Below are 23,168 nucleotides of genomic sequence, written 5' to 3' on the forward strand. Positions count from 1 at the left end.
AACTGAAAACTTTATTCTGTTCTTATGATAACCTACTTCGTAAAATAGGGTAGATAAAATTTGATTTTTAAAAATATTAAAAACCTAGATTTAGGATGTTGACCATTCAGTGGTGATCCTACAGAACAAAAAATAACTTCTAATTGTTGATATTTGAGACTTGTGTAACCTTTACATTACATGACAATCCATGTGTTCTCTTTGGTTCATTGTTTTGATTTTGACAAAGTCAGGTGAATTTGCCGGGCAAGCACCTTGAAGAGGCTGTTTGTTTCCTCCTCACACTCTGCCTGCAGTTCTGGTAATTACTTCCTGGGGTATGGAGGAAAGGAGTGGTGGTGGTGGTGGTGGTGGAGGAGGTGATGGAGATGGAGTAGGTGGTGAAGGTAGCCCCAGCAGCTGAGATAGAGAGACCAGGTTCTAAGGCTGCTTCTGGGGCATGGGTAACTGAGACCAGACAAATCATACTATTTAGCATTGTTTTAGGTACATGCCTACACAGTGAATTAAACAACCCTTTCTGTAAGAGATTAATAGCCTGTAAGAATTACCTCAAACAAAATTTAAAATAATAAAAATTGTAGGTATTTAACCTGAATTGATAATTAACCTACATTTGTTTTCTACCCAGAGCTAAGCTAATTTCTACAAACTTTCACAAGGTTTATTCCCCCCTAGCTGTCAGATATTATTCTGCTAACAAGCTAAACCTTTAATTGGGTGCTTTCCTTACTCTTCAGAGCGGAACCTTATCTATTCTCTTATTTCAAACTGAGCAGTCTTTGTGTTAGTCTGTCATCTCGTGATTCAAGATTGTGGAAAAAGCACATAAGACATAATGTGGGCCTCATATCTGATGGCAACCCCAATGTTTTCCCCCATTCAGTATACAAATTTATCTTGGTTACTATAGCAACCAACCTATCAGTTATTCTTCTAGCTCTTTTGCCTTCTCAGATACTAGGATTACCATATAATCAGGTTCTGCTAAAGCTCTTCAGGTCTTAGCATTTTATTACCAGCCGCAGCTGTCTGGCAGTTTACAGCTTGGCATTCCATTAGTGTCAGTCGGTTTTAAGTCCACAAAACCTTTTTGTCTCCAAACATTTTAAACATACAGAATTTAACAGGAACATGTTTAGGCAACATTTTTCTCATACTAATTTTCTCAGTTCCATTGTTAGTCATTGTCTTGAAGATTGAATGCATTACATCACTGGCATCCAGTGGCCATCCATTTGTCATATCAGCTAGAATAAACTTCAAGATCAAGAGTGACCATTTAAGAAATATATGCAAATGTGAAGTGACTTAAAAGTACCTTGATTCATCAGCAACTACCAAATAACCATAACTACCTCTAACAAAAATGATTTCCGTAGGTTGTAGAAAGAATGTTTGGACCTTTCATTCTAATTTGAGAAAACAGTTTCGAAATTTAATAGGAGAGGTTATCTTTCTTTTGCAGCCTTTGAATAAACGGGAAAAGAAAGGTAAAGACTGCATAGTTGTATGGGTCTTTATTATGTCCTTCTGGGTTTTTTTTGTTTGTTTTTTTTTGTTTGCAATACGCGGGCCTCTCACTGTTGTGGCCTCTCCCGTTGCGGAGCACAGGCTCCAGACGCGCAGGCTTAGTGGCCATGGCTCACGGGCCCAGCCGCTCTGCGACATGTGGGATCTTCCCAGACCGGGGCACGAACCAGTGTCCCCTGCATCGGCAGGCGGACTCTCAACCACTGCGCCACCAGGGAAGCCCGTGTCCTTCTATTTTTTTATCTCTTAAAAACTTCAGAATTCAAACAACTAAAATAGTTTTAAGTTATATATATGTTTGTTTTGCTAAAAATAAGGATGTTGAAGAAATATTTAGGATATATAAACTGGTAGTTTATGTATTAGTGTTTGTGTTAATGTTTGGTGCTCATGCTTGTTAATATTGTATGGTATAGTAATAACTTCTAAATATGCATAATTAATCTCAGTTTAACTGAGGTGGTTAATCTTTTAGTCATTTAGCCAATATTGGTATCCGTTTCTGTACACAACTATAACGTAAGTAATTGTTACAGCTACTGCTTTGGGCAGCACAGATCTAGAATGTTCTGTCACCACAGGACGTTCTCTTGGGGAGTGCTGCTGATGCCTCCTGGTGGGGGCGGCTGGAGAGATGCAAGTTGGGCTATGTTGGCTATCCCTGTCTAAAAGGCAGGCAAGAAGATATTGGAACCGCTGTCTGCATTTTATGCCATGTTTCGCCAGGAACTCAGTCTGTTTTGTTTTACCAAACCTCGAGCTGGAGCACATGGTTCGGGCAAGGATAGTTCTTACATGTTTGTAAATTGATTTATAGCAGTCTTAAAAGACAAAAAGTGAAACCACATTTGGTTAAGCATTTAAAAAATATATATATCAAAGTAGAATTCTCTTAAGATATTGTGTGTACTTTTCAAAAAGTGTTTGTCTTTCTGAATTAGAATATTATGTAGTGAGCTTGTAAGTTTGTGAAATGATTAAATTAAAATTTCCTGGCTTGAATTTTTATTTAAATCATATTCAAATGGTTTCATTTTAATATTAGTTTATCCTATTCAGAACTCTGGTTACCAAATTCTGAGGATGCCCCAAGGAGAACTTTATTTTCATTGTATAAATAGGCTTAAGAGCAGAAAAGGTTTTACTTTATCCGCAGGATCCTAATCCTTAAAATTTTTAAAAAGAAGGGGGAGGGGAGGATAAAATTTTTTTCAAAAAGGGCCAAGGATGAAGCATAAAAGTTTTGGAAACTACTGACAGAAAGCTTTAACAATGTTTTCCAGTAGGCAGCCTGTACAGAGCAACCCATACCTGTTTAAAACCTACTTGACCACTCACTACTAATTGTAGTAGACTATTCCAGTACAGACTCATTGAACCATGGGCATTCTTATGAACCACAGGTCAAGCTCTCTAGAGGACCAATAAATAGAATATAGAGCTGTATTCAAACCCACTTTCTCAGAAGCAGGCATCCTGGTTACTAAGTAGGCTCAAGAGAAGAGGTAGGAGTGTTCTTTCTGGCATTGCTCTTGAACTGGAAAGACTAGCCATGGATGAACTTAATGTCCATAGTCCTCTTTTAAATTTGTTCCTGCAAGTCTTTATTTAAATTGGGAGACTGAGGAAATTATCTTTCTAGTTATTAGCAGTACTATTAACGATTTGTGTGGTTTTTAAAAAAATCATTATTTTAAAATATACCTATCTACCCAAATGGCAGGTGGTTTGAAGGTTTCCTCCCAACCCCAATTCCACCCCATTCACCCCCAGCTTTCTCCTTCCTAGCTTACCTCAAGGACATTAGTACAGAGATTCCCCAGCATAATGACTTGCTGTTCCTTACAACTGAGAAGGAACAGTGATGGATGAAATATAATGAATGGGTCGGTCTTTGGGAAGGAATAAGGGAAAGATTGGTTAAATTGGATATAGCGGATGCATTGGTAAGTGGGAGGTTAAATTGGATATAGCAGATGCATTGGTAAGTGGGATTGGTTAGTGTCACAGGTGGGGTAGGTCATTGGATTAGCAGAAGTTAGGTGAGCGGAATGAATAGGTAGTTTGATAAAACTAGTACCTTTGTGAGTGAAAGTGAGTGGGTTTGTCAATATTTTGCAATTGGTATTTTATCTTTATTGGATTGGCTTTAGAGATTAAGGCTAATGACTGAGATCAGTCTTTTTTCCTTTAAGTGAACTTTACTATGCCTATTTTTATCCCAGGTCATAGCTCCTGGTTGTTGACTTTTAACCTTTGCCTTACTTCCCAGCGTAGAGAGGAGATGTCTGCAGTTGATGTGTAGCAGCTACAAAAGGTTTAGGTGGCGATAGGATGCTCTATGGTGTTCCACTTCTCTTCACAATTTCTTCTACTTCTGAACTTCCTGGTTCTCTGAAATCTTCACTCCCTTCCCCCATCCCTATACAGTTCCTATAAGGGTGAAGGGAAGAAATGGAGGGGGCTGAGACAAGGACAGTGGTTTGGATTTATGGGACCTTTATAACTTGGGGACATCCTGTACTCAGTAAATATTAAGTGTTAACAGTGAAGCCTTGGGAAGTGTTGCCAGTTATCGTGCAGTCATATCAATTCCTTGTTACCAACTTTCTTTTTTCCAGGAATGAATGTATTCCCAATAAGAAAGAAATAATATAGTACTGCATGTTGTTAAACATGCAAAGAATGGTAATGCCATACTCTTGATTAATGTTGGGCATTCATTTTCAAAGTACTTTTATTTACATTATCTCTTCTGATTTATCCTGCAATTCTGTAAGATAGGACAATTTTTGTGAGCTAGGTAGGGCAGTTATTATGCTAATTTTGCAAATAAAAAAACAGCTCAGCATAAATGGGGGTCAGCCAGCAAAAGTGGAATTTCACTAATTTGTGGTAATTAGATGATGGTTTTGAATGGAGATGTAAAACATTAGGTTCCTCCCGCTTCACTTTTCTAAACTATAAACATTTTTCGATGTTATATTTTAAATGTGAATTATTAGAATGATGAGGCTGACTCTCCTGCCATTTGGGTATGTATAATTCACTGTTGAAAACAACAAAAAGCAGTATTTTTTATGCTTTTCTTTTTAAGCTTTGACGGAATTGATTATGGTACGGTAGCTAGGTCAGAAAATGACCTTGCTACTGAAAGAGCTGGAATCCCAGACACTGCTAACTGCATTTCAAAGGGTATGTTCTTTGTTCCTAAGGGAAAAACCCCTCAAGATGTGAGACACTGCTGATTTGGACTTCTGTGCCTCATCAAAAAGTCTTGAGCACAGATTTTTTTTTTCTGTAATTGTTTTGTAGATTGTTGTCAGTTGTTTAGTTACGCCACATTTTTTTTCCTTTTTTTTTTTGCTGTATAACTCTGATTCATATTTTTGGCTACAAGCCACTAATTGGAAACACAATGTTTCTTTATTTTTTTTCCCTTCCCCGTCAAAGGTATTTTCTAGCAGTCACAATGAATGCATGTGGGAGTTTTTAATATTTTCCAGCTAATCAGACCTCTTTTGGCTATCAAATTAATGGGAAAAATACATTCCTAGTAGCTAATTAGAAAAATTACATTCTCAGTAATTACTATTTAAGATGTAAATAAGGATGAATAATCTCTTTAATAATAAACTTGGCCTACAGATTGTTTTATGTAGGTAAGCATTCTGGGTAATTTGAGATTTTTCTAGAATATTTATGAAGTTTTTAATACATGTTACAGAATGCAGAAGTAGAAATTCAGATACATAAAGCATAGAAGTAGAATTTATAACCTAAAGTGCTTAATTACTGAAATATGTCCAATTTTCTATTATTCATGATATTGAGGGAAAACATGAATAATTAAATGTTACCAGTTACACCAAAACCTCAGCTCAGTCATTAGTTTACAACTTCCTTTCCCATCAAACCTTTTATCAGAGATAACAGTAATTTTTTTCCTGTAATTTAAAAAACAAAATAAATGGTTTAGTTTGAATTTTTGTTCCTCTACCCATCTTTGGTGATAAGTAGTGAACTCAAAAGAAGAAAAGCAAAGAATCTCAAAGTCTGAATAATCAGTTCATTGATAATAGAATTGATTTATTTAAATTTTTTAAAAAGGGGGGTTGTGACAGGTTCTCCCTTGGTGGCGCAGTGGTTAAGAACCTACCTGCCTACACATGGGACACGGGTTCAATCCCTGGTCCAGAAAGATCCCACATGCCGTGGAGCAGCTAAGCCCGTGCGCCACAACTACTGAGCCTGCACTCTAGAGCCCCTGAGTCACAACTACTGAAGCCAGCGTGGGTGCCGCAACTACTGAGCCTACACGCTGCAACTGCTGAATCCCGCACGCTCTAGGGCCCGTGTGCTGCAACTACTGAAGCCCACGTGCCTAGAGCCCGTGCTCCGCATCAAGAGAAGCCACCACCATGAGAAGCCTGTGTACCACAACGAAGAGTAGCCCCCTCTCGCCACAACTAGAGAGAGTCCACAGGCAGCAACAAAGATCCAACGCAACCAAAAATAAATAGAAATTTTAAAAAAAGATTAGTACACCATTGGGTGTTTTAGATAACTTACAAAATCATATTAGCACGTTAACTTGATAAAGCTTCTGTAAAGTGGCCTGTAGCCCAACATCTTGTTTACTTTTTAAAAAGTAAGTTACAAAGTGATTTAGCATAATTGCATTAGTATTGACTTTTCCAGACAGTCATAAATTTAGTTATCTGTTTCTGTTGCAATTTTACTAGAAATTATTTTAAATCATTAATAGATGTGACTTTCATCTAACCCACTTTGACAAATTGGGACATTGTGATATAGCTGCCCTACCCTGGAGTTACTGCTTGAATGTGGGTATTTATTGAATGATTGTAAACGTGCAGGGTAGAATGGTTTTAGTTTAGAATTCTTGAGTAGGCCCAGGGAGCTGATATATTTTTCTGTTTATTTTGTCAATAAATAGATTATCAAGCTGTTCTTTCAGGAATATGGCGTAAAACTACATGAATTACATAAATCAGTTTGGAAAAATCAGCTTGTCATTTTAGACAAGATAAAGCTGCTTAAGTTCTACTTTAAGCTTTAATTACTTTCTATATGACTAGAATTATATTTCATTATAAAGTTTCCTTTGATTTCATTATAGATCACTTAAAAATGTTGCCACAAAACCTATATTGAGAAAACAGAGAGCCATTGTGCCAAATTTTCTCTCCATCTGTTTCTATTAATATCAATGGTAAAATAGTCATTAGGTATTTTAGACATATTCTGCTTCTTGGCTTTCATAGTATTTAAAACCTAAAATGGTCTTTCAAAGGATAATAAAAGTAGTAATTCACATCTTGAGGATTCAGTTAATTCCCTATTAGATAACTGTCATAACTATATTCTCCATTTTTTGTTAATCTTGTTAATAAACCAGTATTGCCATGTATCAAGGGAAACCCCCTTCTGTGGGGGGTTTTATGCTTAGCATGTAATCTAGTAAAATTTGCCATAACAATGTAACTAATTAATAAATACATTCATTAGTGATATATACGCATCAGTATATACATTTTAATTCCAGTGAACGATGCTGCATACCAAATTTTTAAAAATTATGCACCTAGAGCAAGATTTAAAAAATAAAATGGTATCTTATTCTCTAAATTTGAACTGTTCTTAATTTTTCTTCAACCTGAGGTTTGGTTCTGTTTTTGATTTTTGCTTTGTTTTTGTTGTTTTCCTGCCTGGCCTAAGTGGGGGAAGAAATCCTCATGTCCTTGTTTTGTGAGCACCAGAACCTTTTTGATTACTAGTTTAGACTTAGCACTTTTGTGTTGGTCTTAGTTTGCCATCAGATCTTCCTATTTCAGTTTGCTGGGCTTTAGAAATCAAAACCCTTTAATTACCTGCTTATTTTAATGACTAGCTAGGGCCTTATCTGCGCTCACCTCCTGTTCACCTCAAGGACCTTAGAATCCCAAATCTTTGTACAGGCAAGCTGTTCTTTGCTCTGCTTGATTCAGTTTGTTGATGTACTGCTTAAGCTTATCTTACTTTTATAGTTTCCTGATGGCAAAGGCAAAAAGAGGTGGATAAAAACAAAATCAAGCTATAGGACAATTTTCTGTTAAGCCCTTGGTAGTCACCTTCTATAAGAAAAATGATTGCCAGGCCACCAGCTTTATTCCAGCTGACTCACTCTATGCTTCCTCCTTCCATGTCATTACTCTTTTTTTACCTCCTTAGGAGTCTGTCAGGAATTTTGCACCCTGACAAGAGGCTTCTTCAGAGCCAACCATCTTTTTTTCCTCAGAACCTAAAATGTGAGTCCTCTTACTGACAAAAAAAGAAAAGAAGACCTTGTTAGTCCGTTTTTCTGTGTGTTGCCCAATTGTTTTGGTATATTCTTTTCGCCCAGTATAATGAGTAGTCTGGAAATGGAAATGTTAAATGTGAGATCACTCTTATATTTTGTGTAGTGGGTCTTTGAGTTCCTACTTGTTTAGTTGACTGTGAAGCAGGTGGCAAATGTAGCTTTAGTCTGCACATTCCTTCCACCCTGTTCTCAGAAGGCTTACAGGTTGTGTTTGTTTTTCAGATAACCCTCAGGTAAGAGGTAAGAGAAACACCAAACCCAAAAGACAGAAGGATCTGTCTATAGCTAAAGGGTGAGAAACTAGAGGTAGGATGGCTTATGGGATCTGACTGTTTGAAACTACAGAAATTCAGTGTTCTTTTTTAAAGTAGACTTAAGCACTGATTACCCTAAAGCCATAGTGCATGAGTGATGAAGATGGAAAAGATGATTCAATGATTGCCTGGAGAGAAACCACTCGCTGAAGCTCTGAAAAACCAAGTTAGACTATTACAGTAGTCAGCCATGTTTATACCTGATTTCAAAATGTGGGTTTTGCAGTAAGACAGGCAAGGAAATGCAACTGGCTTCTATTTGGGGAATCTAATCTGTACGAGTTCTTAATACACACTTGTATTGACTGCCATTCAAATTGAGGAGCCATTAGTGCTTCAGGTTGTGGGAGGATGTTGAGACAATTGAAAAGCAAGTTCTACCTCATATTGTGGAAAGCTCATCAGTTTTTTTTATTGAAAAAGAACGTATCTGAAATATTTCTGATATTCCTTTTATAAAGTGAAGTGTCCTAAAATGACTTTGTAAATACAGTAACCGGATCCATTTTTAATGACAACATAATTTTAATTGATATTTATCCAGAAAGTTGGCTGTTGATCTTTATTTGACCTATATAGGTTAACTTCATTTTTAACACGAAGACAAATGATATAAATATTTTTATAAATAATGGTTATAAGTCAGTTTACATATCTAGCGATTTATCAGTTTGTTACAGTAGCCATCTTGTTTTTGTTTTTTTGAGGGGTTCAATCTAAGCCAAAATAATGAAGCTGTTAATAGACCTTACTACTCTGTTTCACTGAGTGTTTTTGAAAAATGTACATAATAGCATATATACAGTATTTGCATTTGGGCATATCCACTGAATGCATTGTCTGGAAAAGCTTTGACTAAATTCACACATGTGCAATTTTTTTCCCCAGTCAGTAAATGCTGTTGAATACTTAGATTAATATTTATACAATGACATTGGCCATACAATTCCTCCCACTTTGTCCCTTTATCACACGGACAGATCATAGAATTAATTGTCCACCTAATTATTTTAGGGGTAGGGTAGAGTTGCCAGATAAAATACAGGACTCCCAGTTAAATCCCAATTTCAGATAAACATACTAAAAATAGATTTGTTGTTTATCTGAAATTGGAATTTAACTGAGCAGCCTATATTTATGTTTGCTAAATCTGGCAACCCTAGGTGGGGGAGAAGCAAAAGGAGACTAGTAGGTATGGGCACAGTTGTGAGACTTAAATACAACTAAGTATGCAGTGACAAGGATCGCCTTTTACTCTGATTGGGAATACCGAGATTTTTGAGTGCAATGTTAATTTTAAGAGTCCAACTCTTTTTTTCTTTGTAAGTGCATTCCTGAAAACAAAGCTCAGAAATAACAAAACTTAACAATATATTGTTTAGAGATACATGGCATTTTAAAAATAAAAAAGTAAGGGAACAATAAGTCAAATCTGGGCTAGTGGTTCCCTCTAAGGCAAAAGCAGCAGAATAGGGCAGACAGTAGCTGCCCTGGTCTTGATGCTGTTCTCATTCTCAGGTGACCTAGTGAGTCACAGTTCATTTTATTTGTTGTGCTTCATAATTACATGTATATGCTACATTATACTCTTGTACATATCAAACATAGAATAACAGTTTAAAAGTTAAAACATAGGCTTCAGTGAGAATATTAGCCTATATGCAAAGTTTCACTGCTTGTACTTTCCAAAATAAATCCAAAATCCAAAAGGTAAAGAGGCGTTCATTTCTCTCTTCTCTGGGTTAGCCATCCTTAGTTCTTTGTATCATTCTACTCAGTTTCTGGAACATTCACCAAATTGGTTTCTGTCTTTTGGATATGTTCTGTTTTTTCAGTGTTTCTTTTAAAATGTATCCCAATGATACACGATATTCTAAAGCGTGCTCTTATCTATCAGTGGGAAGTAGAGTAGAATTTACCACTCCCCTTGCCCTGGACATCATAGTTCTGTTAATTCAGCCTAAGATCACACTAGCTCTTTCAGTAGTCATATCACAGCCTTTACTGTCTGAGCAATCAACAAAAATACCTAAATGTTTTCACATGATTTGTTGTTAAGTCATATCTCCCCAATCATGCATTTTACATTTATCCCTATTACATTACATTCTGTTAAGATTTGGCCCATCCTTCTAACTTGTTGAAATATTTTTGGATACTGTCAGCCAGTATATTCCTTATCCCTCCAACTTTGTGCCAACTGTAAATTTGGTAGATATACCATCAGTTTCCTCATTCAAGACATTGAAATGTCAAGTGGGACAGAACATCAAGTAGGATAGAGTACAATAAAAATTATTTAATATTTCCTTATGGTTTTTCATTGATCCATTAATCACACCTTGAGTAATGTTCAACCAGTTACACACCCACCTAAGTGTATTCTAGCCTACATCTCTTTGTTGTCTAAAAGGATATCATGAGAGAATTATAAAATTTAGTGCGTAAATCCAGATTTTTTGTGTGTGTACAGTATTCCCTTTATATTCTAGGCCAGTAACCCTGTCAAAAAAGGAAATTAGGTTAATCTTGCATGTTTGGCTTTCTGTGAGTGCTTACTGACTCTTAAATGAGTATCTTTTCCCCACGCCTAGGGCCCTAAAACCATTTCACAATGTGTTTAAGAATTTTGCTTGACATTGACATCAAGTGAATCTGTTTATAGTTTGTAGCATCTACCTACTTTCCAGTGTTGACTACCAGAGTTTTCCTTAGCATCCTTTTCCATCTCTGATTCTTCAGAGGTTTTAGAGATTGAACTCTATAAATTCTCAGAGTATGCTGGGATATAATGTGGGACAGGAGAACTGAAATCATTTACAGTAGCTAGGTACTTTTATCTCCTTGAATGCTCTGGGATTCAATTTCCTCATTCTATAATTTGTTTTTCCCTTTCTGGTTTAACTATCAGTAATCTTAATTGGAAAAAAAAAGAATTGATGCAGGCTTTTACTTTATATTATTCATTCACATATATCCAGACTGCAGTTTCTTTTTGTTGTTCTGAATATAAATTAAAATAATGAAAAACTCTGTCTCTGGTATTTTTTTAAATCCTCGCACATTTTGAGCACCAGTCTTTTCTGATACTGTTCTTATAGGTTTTTGTACTTTTCCTTGGATGTGTGCCCATTCCATCCCTCCGATCTCTTCTGCATGTTCTCCTTTAAAATACTTCTTTTGACATGTCACCATGGAGATGCAATCAACGAAATTCAGACAATGAGAAATTCTAGGGGATGAACAACCTAGTGTCTTTGTTTAAGACTTTTTTTTAAGAGCAGTTTTAGGTTCACAGCAAAATTGAGAGGAAGGTACAGAGATTTCCCATATACCCCTTCCCCACACACATGTATAGCCTCCCCCATTATCAACGTCCCCCACCAGAGTGATACATTTGTTACAATTGATGAACCTACATTGACACATCCATAATCACCCAAAGTCCATAGTTTACCTTAGGGTTCACTTTTGGTGTTGTAGAGTCTATGGTTTTGGACAACTGCCTAATGGCATGAATCCATCATTATAGTATCATACACATTAGTTTCACTGCCCTAAAAAATCCTCTTCAGAATGAACAGCCTAGTTCCTCAACACATGAACTGCAAGAAATAAAAAAAAGAAAGGAAACCTACTCATTGAAAGAGACATATCAACTGATTATAGCACAAGGACCTTATTTGGATACTGATTGAAATGGACCAACTGTAAAAAAAAAAAAAAAAAAATTGAGACAATCTGGGAAATATGAATGTTGACTGTGTATAATAGGGAATTGTTAAATTTGATAATAGTGTTGTGGTTATGTTTTAGATATGTACTGAAATTTTTATGGGTAAAAATGAAATAGTTCCTGAGATTTGCTTCAAAATAATCTGGCAGGGGAGTGGAGGGAGGGATATTGATATTGATCACTATTGACCATGGTCAACATGTTGTGCATGTGGGTTGATTATTCTCCCAATTTTGTACATGTTTGAAATAGCCATAATTAAAAGTTGGAAAAACTCCCCCAAAATATTTTTTATGGTCACATACATTGTTACTAGCAGATTCAGAACTAAAACTCAGGTCTCCTGATTTCCAGCTCATGTTCTTTTACTATGTAGCTAAACTTACAGCCCTTCTACTTCGAGATTGGTGTCATGGTGCCCTTTCAGTCTTTGGGACCCCCTCCCCAAGGCTTCCCTGGGGAATTTGTGGTGGCACTCCTAGATAAGTAAGGCTTTAGTAAATGGCCAGTTTCATTTGACCGGCTACCTACCCATGTGAAACCAGGAAAGAATATTAGACTTATTAGGGTAAATTGACAGGCTGCATGTGTTGCTAGAATCAGCAAAGAGACTTGGGTCCTACGCCTAATTATTATTAGGCCCTTGATCTTCGCATAGGCTCTAGGAGATGAGGGCCTATGTCTGCTTTGTTCACTACTTTACACCCAGTGCCTAGCACTGTGCTGGTACGAGGTAAGCAGTAGGTAAATGTTGAATGAATGGATTAATGTAACCTTCTTTGGCCTTATTTTCCTCACATGTAAAATGAGATAGTTGGTCTAAATTATTCTTACTTCCTTCAAACATGAAAAAAATATATATTCCCTTCCTACTGATTTTTTTAAAATCCTTTTAGGACTTTGTAAAGAATTACTGTAAATTTCTTTTTAACACTAGGTAACATCATTAGGTAGAATGCTCACTTCCAACACCTGTGACAGAAAACCCACAGTTATGTTGCATCAAAATCTCTTAAAAATAGCCTACTGCTATGCATCTTCTGTTGGATTGATTTTATTTCTATTAAGTAAATGAATACTGTTCTCAACATTACTAAATTAGAGAGTCAGGTTTAGCAAGTTCCAAACTCAAGCTAAGAGGGTTATTAATAAAATGTTGCATCGCTTGCATATTTTTACATTTCACTGAAATTGTATTGAATGCAGTATTATTATGTCAGAGTTTATAAAGGATTTGACATTTTGCTTCCTCTGGAAACTTAGTGAGCAACTTTTGGATAAACTAATTATTGTCATCAGATCCAAATCCCAGTGATTAGCACCTACCTTGGGAAGTAATGACCTTATTATTCTAATGAAATTTTACCTTAGGTGTCTGAAAGTTATCACTGGATCAGGTCAGAGTTTATAAAAGAAAAAATAATTCCTATACTGCCCTGCAAAGTGACCAGAGCAATGTTTTGATGCCATGTAACATTTTAAAAATAATGAATGTTGTGTAGATACTAAAGTGCATTGGTACTGAACACAAATACCCTAGATGCAAAAGGAAAACTACTATAATTAAAATGCTAAATGGACAGGGACCGGAGAAAGCTTCAGTCACACATTATTTTATACTCAAATATGAGGTTCGTTAGTATAAACTCAACATAGCGAGTGCATGAAAATAACTTTCTTACAGAAAACAGGATATAATGAATTAAAATATTCTATCTGTATAAGTTGCTGAAATACTAACCTTAAAATTGCTTTTATATTCAAAACCTGAGTGCAAGCCACACTAAAAATAAGTATTTGATCCATAAGCCATGTGGGTTTTTGTTTGTTTGTTTTTTAGTAGAATACCAATACTTGTTTAACTTAGACTTTATTTTGGAGCTGTTTCAGAAATTGTTTTTCATGTTTAAGTTTAATAATATCATTGATAGACATTGTCTTCAATTTCAGAAACTATGCTGCAAAATCAAAGATTTACTGCATTTTTAATTAGTATGAATATGTTGAAAGGTTTTTTTTTATGCTATTAGGTGATGAAGGAAGTTTCTCCCATTAAAGTTATATTTTTGTTCAGCTTTGTAAGAAGCACATTTCTTATTTCAATGAAGCTTTGTTAATCATATATATTTAAATGTGTCAAAAATATTTGATTTTAAAATATCCTATAATAAAAACTTTTGAAATGAAAATTGAACTTTTGAAGTTCTCATTTTGGTTTGTAAAGGTTTTGTTAAAGTGAGATAAACTACCAATACTTAAATATATCTACCTGTTAACTTCAGTTTTCTTATAGATCTCTCACTTGTGTGCGGTGTAATAAAAGTTATTTTATGTGCTTTTTATGGGAAATATGTGGGCTTTTTATGGGAAAAATTACTGACCTTAACCTTTGAACAGGAGGAATCTAATATTTAGTATCTACAGAAAATTTTGAAAGAATATTTTTCTAGTAAACTAGATGTATCAGAGTATTACCGGACATTTCTGGATGTGTGTGTGTGCGCTGGATTATGTCCAAGTTTCCTATAATATATCTCAAATTTAAGGGAAGTCAGAGGTATAAAATTTAGATCATTAATCATGGTATAAAAATTACATCTTCACTCCCAAACTAATGAAGCGTCTTAAAATAAACTTTCCTAAAATTACAGAAACTCTGAAAACCCTTGCTTAAAGGTCTTGCCCCTAGTTGGTTGGGAAAGCCAAGAGTGGAACTTAATTTTCTTGACCTAGTCCCCTATTTCTCCTGTCCCCAAACTCCAACATGAATAGCTATTTTCTTTAGGTACATAATCACTCTGAAATAGTATGTTATTATCTCTACTTTGAAGTTAGAGACTGAGTTATGGAGAAGAGTTGAGTGGTTGTCTGGGGAGACCCTCAGAAGCTCTGGATTCTTCCTTTACCATACAATTCCAGTTTTAAAAACCGGGTTTCCCAGCTCGATGCAGACTAGAAGCAAAAATTAGAAGGGAAGGGGGAAGAAAGCTTTTAAAGGCAGGCACATGGCCAGCTGTAAGAAGTGACCACTTCTATTGAGGAGGGAGATGCAAAACTATAAAACACAGACATTCCAAGCATAGTAGCCTAGGGTCCTGTAGTGTGAAGGCAAATAAATCCCCTGTACCTTAGGGTCCGTGGAGGGCATTACTGTATTAAAATGTAGTGTAGTATTTGAGCACGATAATTACTCTGAGTCAGTAAGAAAGGGAAAATTGTATATCCTTTGTTTAAGAAGGTATTTTCAAGGGAAAGATTACTGAAACGGCAAGGCTTAGCCTATAATGTGCTTATTTACAAGCTGCTTTTGAAATTTGAAATTCAAAAGTACTTAGAACACTTTCAGAAGTTTGGCACTCAAGGAGAAGCTTCATCTCTCTGGCAGTTTTATACATGGAACATTTCATTATTTTATTTCCTAGCTGTGCCAAATCAATTAGGCATTAATTGTAGTTGTTAAAGGCAGATCAGGATTCAAGCCTTTGACTTAATTAGTTTAGTACAACTCAAGAAGCAGCGCTAATTGCCTTTAGTTTGGTGTTCATTCATAGCACCGCTTAGAATATTCTCATAACCGTCATCTTTTAAGACCTTACACAGAAAAGAGGCCATATTGCAATGTAGTTGAGAGAGTGGACCCTAGAGCCAGACTGCCTAGGGTCAAATTCTGGCCCAGTTATTCACTAGCAGTGCAATTTAAATTACCTCATCTGACCCAAGCCTCAAGTTTTTTTGTTGTGTAAAATAGGGAAGGTAATATAACTACCTCATTGGAAAGTTGTGAGGACTAAAGAAGCAAAAGCAAGTCAAGTCTTAGCACATTTTTGGCACATGCTTATTAATAAATGATGGCCATTGTATAATTATTATTACAAGGCCCCTATTAAGAACATTTCCTGTGGGAATACTAAATCATGATTTACTGTTTATTATGGTGAAATGAATTGTTTTCTCATTTTGGCACATGATACAAATCGTTTTAGCCAACTTTGCAAGTTATAAATATGCTTTCACTTTTTACTAGATGCTAATGTTCTATAAATGGATGAAAAAATGTATCTTACAGACTGCCCTGTTAAAGACAATTTTAGGCTTAATCAGACTGGAGGAAGCTATGAAATGTTTTACTACCTACTAAGACCTTTACAACTTTGTAACATTTAAATTATGTTTTGAACACGAGTGGCTTTTGTTATTAGTTTTTTGTTTAATGACATCACAAAATGCAAGCAGGATCCCATTTTAATCACCAGCTCAGTATAATCTGGTGTTTTTCATGTTCCCTGTTGTTAAATAGCCTGGAGCTTTACGGGCTGTAGGGTATCTTTCCTGTATCCAGAAATTGGTCTCAGGCTTCCCACTACTGACAAAGTCCCTTGGAGAAACTTGGTGCACTCATTATTTGTGAGTTTCAATGGAGCAATTCAAAGCTGCTGAGGAAACTACAGCTTATTGTGTGTGCCCCATGTGCTCTCTCACTTAATCCTTATAGTAGTCCTATGAAATGTAGATGTTTTTACCCCTTTTCCAAAGGAGGAGATTGAGGCTTGGATAAATTAAATGAATTGATCAAGATCACACATAGGGTAAATGGCAGAAGCGGTATTCAAGCAAGGTCTATCTGCACATGTTCTTTTCACTGCATTCCCTTGGCTCTCAAAAGGAACTAATAAATTACTCTTTATAGTTTGTACACAGCTGTATGTAAAGCCCCACCAGAACCAATCTGGACTATTTCCATGTGTGTCAACAGTTGGTCTATAACTTAGATCCTGTGAATAATCAGCTCTTTATGAAACCAGTTACATGCAAGAGATAAATGTGGCGCCCTATTCTGTTTTTTGGACAGCTAAAAAACCTGATCAGATTTCTCAAAGTGGGAGTCATGGGGAAGGCAGATTTTCTTTTTCTTGCCTTCTCTACCTCATATGGGGGTTAAGTTTTTTGAAAAACATCTTATTTCCTCTTGTCGCTACACCTCTGTGGTAGATGATTTTTTTTTTCTTGATTGACATTCAGAATATGTGCCATATGGAAATTTGAGCCTCTTCAAGGTTTTTTGTTTTTGTTTTTTAAATTTTTGTTATTGTTTTGAGTGCACTTGTATTATTTTACACATCCTTTTTGTGAAATATTTATTCCTTTTTTTAAAATTGGAATAACCTTGGTCCTAATCACCTCCGGATAAACAGGATTTTGTTACAGAGCAGTATATGTTTGCCAGGGAAACCAAATTATTGCGGATATTAAAATTTTCATTCCTGGAAATTGTCCTTTATTAACATGAAATGATATCGTCCAGGCACTGCAATTAAGTGGGCAGGCACTTAAAAGAGACTTAAAAAGAGACTACCTTTTTTGTTTTTTAAACAAGCTTTAAAAAACCCCTAAACTGGGATTGTGTCTTAATCATCTTCCTATCTCTAGTCCCTGGTACATGGTAGATGTTCCATAAATGTTTGTTGAATAAAGGGGTTGATTTTCTGTTGAATGGCAAAAGTAATTTTTTTATCACACTGTTTTGATTAGAGGTCAAGGATTACTCAATTTGGCACATGAAGAGCATGGGAGTAGGACTCGATGCTTCTCTTGGTTCTGCCCCTAACTTAATTTGTGACTTTGGGGAAAGTCACTTAATCTCTGAGCACCTTGGTTTCTTTATCTGTAAAAAGAGGCACTATGACTAGATGAACTTGAAGGCGCCTTTCAACACAAAGTTGTATCATCTGTGATCACTGCATTTAAAAAATTTAGGAATGGCATATGAATCATTTAAAAGCTTCTTACTGCATAACCCTGATAAGCGGCTGTAAGGGTATGTCTCTCCTTTGTGCTTTGAAGCAGATATCAAATTGTTCCTATTCGAAGAAAAATGTAAGGGGGTGTGTGAAAATAATCGGTGAAAAGTTACTTTTTAAAATTATTATATCTAGAGCACTCTGTATTTAAGAATAGAGTTTTGCTCCAGTTAAAAAAAAAAAGAGCTGCAAACAAAAATAGGTTATCTCTCTTTAAAAGTAACGTAAATGTCTAATGCATATGAAACTTTTCATCCATACTGTAAATCAAAGAAGCACAAATTAAGATAGCAATAAGATATATTTTGCCTATCAAATTTGTAAACATTTAAAAATAACACTCATTTTTGGCAAGGGTATTAAGAAACAGGGACTCAGAGCAATGGGAGTGTATTTAAATTGGTAACAACTGTTCTGGAGGGCAATTTGAGAGTTTCTCAAAATGCTGAAAAGTGTGTATACTTTTGACCTGCAATTCCACTTTTAGAGAAATTTATTTTAAAGAAATTTATCATGGAAGAGTACAAAATTTTATTCACATTAATGCTAATTATAGTGTTATATATCTAGGAAGACAAAAGATACAAACTCAAATCTCTTGGTTGTAAGGCTATGGGTCACTTTAATTTTCTTCTTTACTTTTTTATGGTTTCCACATCTTCTGTAAATGTTTTTTAAAATATGGGCTTGTCTATAATGAGTGTGTAGAAGTATTTCCCTTCTCATCTCCACTATTCAACACTTTCTTGCTTTTATTTCTGAACAGGCCTCCAGGAAAGGTTGTGATTTCAACATTAAAGGTGAGTTGTGCTTTCTGAAAGTGATAAGTATATTTCTACAAATTGTATACAATTTTCATTCATTTTTCTCTTTTATGTAATTCTTCGTTTTCTGCTTTGGCTTTCTATTACTTATTTTTTGCTAAGTAATATTATCATTGTATCTTACTCTAGGTGTGATTAGGTACTCTAGAAATACCTAATTAAATATTGTACTATAAGGAAGGGACTATAAGTATTTTTTAGATTTCTGCTAATTTTTATTTGGTTTACAATTTTTAGAATAAAAGAACACTATAAAATACTTGTATTTGTGTGTATGTGTGTTTTTAATTGAAAAAGTAATACTTGCATGACAGAAGTATGGAGCAACCAAAACACTTGTATACTTCTTATGGGCACATGTATTGGTATCATAATTATATATAAAAATCAATCCTAGCCTTATATTCAAGCAAAGAAGTTTGATATTGAGACATTATGCCAATGGGAACCATTTTAAATACAAGAATATCACCAAACAGAACTATTTACATCAAATAAAATATATACTATATGTGTATGTTTGTGTATGGTTGTGTTTGTGTGTACGTCTGTACATATGTATGTATAATCTCAAACATGCTGTATTTTTTTTTCAGTTTCAGTGTCCCTACCTTCTATTTATACACATTGGGTATTGATCTGTTTGATAAGTTGTGGTGTATTCATATGGAATATTCTGTAGCAGTGGCTATGAATGAATTAGTTATACACAATAACATGGATGAATTTCAGCACCATGGTGTTGAGTGGGGGAAATAAAACAAGTCACAGGAAAATACATGTAGGAAGATTCCATTTATATTAAGTCCAAAAGCATGCAAAACTAGAGAATATATTGTTCAGAGATACAAGCATAGTAAAACTATAAAGAACAGCAAGGGAATAATAAACACAAAGTTTAGGATATCAGTCATCTCTGAGGGTGAAAGAATGTAATGGAAATGGAGAAGGACATACAAGAGACTTGAAAGCTAATAGTAATACTGTTCTTTTTCTTAAACTGAGTACGTAAGAAAGGTTATATCATAATTCTTTATTCCTTATGTTTTATAAAAATTCTTTTATATTAACTATTTAATAAAACCGTTTTAAAAAACAACTCATGGACATGGTTAAAATTCACTCAGTGTGAGGGCTTCCCTGGTGGCGCAGTGGTTGAGAGTCCGCCTGCCGATGCAGGGTACACGGGTTTGTGCCCCGGTCCCGGAAGATCCCACATGCCGCAGAGCGGCTGGGCCCGTGAGCCATGGCCGCTGAGCCTGCGCGTACGGAGCCTATGCTCCGCAACGGGAGAGGCCACAACAGTGAGAGGCCCGCGTACCGAAAAAAAAAAAAAAAAAAAAAATTCACTCTGTGAAAAGAAGATGGTTGAAAATGTAGCTTCCCTCCCATTCTTCACCTTCCACTTCCCAGTCCTCCTATCCAGAGACTATTGCTGTTTATGCTTGTAGATTTTAAAAGCCACTTAGATCTTAAGATATTTTTAGGTTATAACAAATAGGTTTGGGGAATTTATTTTATCCCAGTAATTATAGATTATCCTTAACTTGAATAAAATTAGATAGAAAATGTACATATTTAGTAAATAAATATGAAGTTGGATATAGTTCTTTTTTACTTTTTATTTTGAAATAATTATAGAGTCACAGAAAGCTGCAAAGATAGTACAGAGTGAAGCCCTGTTATCCTTCACCCACTTTCCCCAGTGGTTATGTCTTAATTATAGTACAATATCAAAACCAAGAATTTGACGGTGGTACAGTGTGAGTGTATAGTTCTATGTCGTTTTATTACATGTGTATATTTATATAACCACCACCACAATCCAGATGAGATCTAGTTTATCACCACAGAGAGCTTCCTTTATAAAGTCACACCCACCGCCTCCCCACATCATCCCTAACCCCAGGCAGCCAGCCACTAATCTGTTTTCCATCTCAATAATTTTGTCATTTGAGAATGTCCTATAAGTGGAATCATATAATGTGTGACCTTTTGAGATTGGCTCAAATGATCGAGATCCATCCAAGTTGTTGCATGTGTCAATGGTTTATTCCTTTTTGTTGTTAAGTAATACTCTATGATGTGGATGTACATGGGTTATTGAGTGCTTATTGTGTATAACAGCATATCTATTGATACCTTAAGCAATCCAAAGAAAAGTTTGATATAGTTCCTATTTTTGATGGCTTTACAACCTCACAGAAAAGATACATATATATAAGAAAGGATGATACATGTGGTATTGATGTTTGTAGACTAGAATAGACCTTAAGAATTACAGGGAGTTTGGAGGAGGAAGGGGGACATAGAGCAATTGTGAGAGCTCTGTTGCCTGGAATAGGAGAGAAAATTTTTCGGGAGGAAGTAGAACTTGTGTTAGGCTTTGAAAATTGGGAGGGGTTTGCATAGGTGGATAGAGAAAAATTGGGAAAGCATTGTATGTTAGGTAATAGTATGAACTAATTAATATGCAAAGGCAGAGAATTTGCTGGGCACGTTGAAAGACTGGTGTGACTAATGTAAACATTTCAGTGGTGGAATGTTGGTAAAGTAAATTGGGGCCAGATTTCCATGAGCCTTGAATGTCAGGTTAAGAAATCTGGGCTTTAAAATTTTGAAGCAAGATATTTAAAGTCAATTTTTATATGTCTTACAAGATTTTTTGCTGGGGAATTAACAAAAGTTAAGTGGTAGAAGGGTGGAAGAAAGTTCGGGGGAAAGAGACTAAGTGCAGAGAGAGCTATTAAGAGGTTAGAATGTCAAGACATGAGACTCCAACAGAGGGATGGTGTTGATAGGAATGGATGGATGCATATGACAACTATTTAAGAGTTGTTTCCTGGTTTTTGTTTCTTGTTTTTTTTTTTCTTTCCTCAGCAAAAAAGAGTGGCGGTCACATCTCAAACATTTTTTAAAATTTCACTTTAGTCACAGTTAATTACTCATTACTCATTACACAGTTACTTCCTCATTACTAAAAACCAGAAGTGACCTGAATTTTTTAGTAACTAACATTTTTAGCTTAATGTTCTTTAGTAGATAATAATGAAGATTTCTTTGAGTGTAGATCACTTTTGTACAAATGATTTGTGAAACTGGGTCTTTTGTTGGATGTGCTTATTAAAATTAAAAAGCGCAGTTCTTATAACTGAATACTATGAGGAGGGTACAGACAGCTCTCTGATATCCAATACAGATGGAGGGAAACAGTGGTGTGAATTGCTAGAAATTGAATGCTCTATCATACCTTTTAAGAAAGCATGTGTCTGAGGTTGTGATAGGTAGGAGTTAGAGAAATGGCCTAAAGGTGGGAAGCTGGGATTTAGGTGGGAAGCTGGGATTTAGTAGGTACTGTGCCACAGTAATGGGGCAGCCCATCTCCAGAAAAAGGTAATAATTGAGGACTGTCTCAAGTCTAGCTAAGTTGGTGTTGGTTTTCTGTAGGCACATGCTTGGCTTCCATTGCTTTGTCCTCAAAGCCTGATCGAGGTGCTAGGGGAAGGACCTGGACCTTAAACCTCACTAAAGACAGAATCATAGATGCCTATATATACTAAATCAGGTTTTACTAAGAAATCTTCCAACTAACCTCTCTAGAGATCAGATCCTCTGGTAGGTGCCATATCACTCCTTAAAACTAGGACTTAACAGCAGTTTACCTTATAGGAGTTGATATCTTTCAAAAGTTCAAAGTCTAAGAGAGTTTTGTTAAAGCCAAATAAAATAGAAGCCTAATCATTGCTTGCCAGTTTTGGTCTGTGATCTTTGTAAGTATTAAAACAAATGAAATTGAGGTACAGGAATTATTATTATGTATTTTTCTTAGGTTAACTTGGGGAAAATATCCATGGAATTAAGGTTGTACAGTGCTTCTGATTTCCCTACTAATGAACAGTTATTGGAGGGTAATTGGGTAAATATAGTTAATTTGTAGGACAGTTGAAGGTGTTTCTCTAATATTCATTAACCGTTCTTAATTATCATCAGCTTTCAAGAATTCTCTCTCATCTTGTCAAGATGGCTATTTCAGGGTGGTCAGGGAAGGCTTTTCTGATGTAATAATGCCTGAGCTATATGACCCTAAGGATGGTAAGGAACCATCCAGTTGGCCAAAGTATAATTGTGTGGTTGTGATGGGAGAGGGAGGTGAGAAATATAGATGTCAAAGATGTAGGCAGGAGCCATATCATGTTAGGTGTTCATGGGCTGTGGTAGAGTTTAGATTTTATCTAATACTTCAAATTCCATGAAACAACTTTTCTCTAGAAGAATCTATATAAGAATTGGTAGTATTTCCCAAATGCTGGGAGGAATTCAATGAAACAACTTTTCAGCTTGAAGATACTGGGAGTCCTACAGAAATTTCTCTAGCACATTATTAAGTCTTTAGCATTATAATAATCTCTGGAGTAGAGAGATTATTGGAGCCTGTCCTGATACTTGTATAATTGCTACCTTAATACATACATACATCCTTATGTATCTTAGGTCACTTATCTGTCAAAAATGGTTATAGTGACTTTCTGACAAGCTCTGTGATGTACACCAAGAATTATGAAAAGTTTTTTTCTCAGTATTAGTGGTAGCATTCAAATT

General features: G+C 35.6%; 1 protein-coding gene across 1 annotated transcript in view; it reads left to right on the forward strand.

The window, feature by feature from the left end:
• Positions 1–23,168, forward strand: part of WDR44 (WD repeat domain 44) — an 80,987-nt gene that overhangs the window by 5,568 nt on the left and 52,251 nt on the right. The window contains exon 2 of the mRNA XM_079909816.1: positions 18,512–18,545. Coding sequence (XP_079765942.1) covers positions 18,512–18,545 — 34 coding nt within the window. The remainder of the gene's footprint in view (positions 1–18,511; positions 18,546–23,168) is intronic.

Source organism: Stenella coeruleoalba (genome assembly GCF_951394435.1).
Source record: "Stenella coeruleoalba genome assembly, chromosome: X".
Lineage (NCBI taxonomy): Eukaryota > Metazoa > Chordata > Mammalia > Artiodactyla > Delphinidae > Stenella > Stenella coeruleoalba.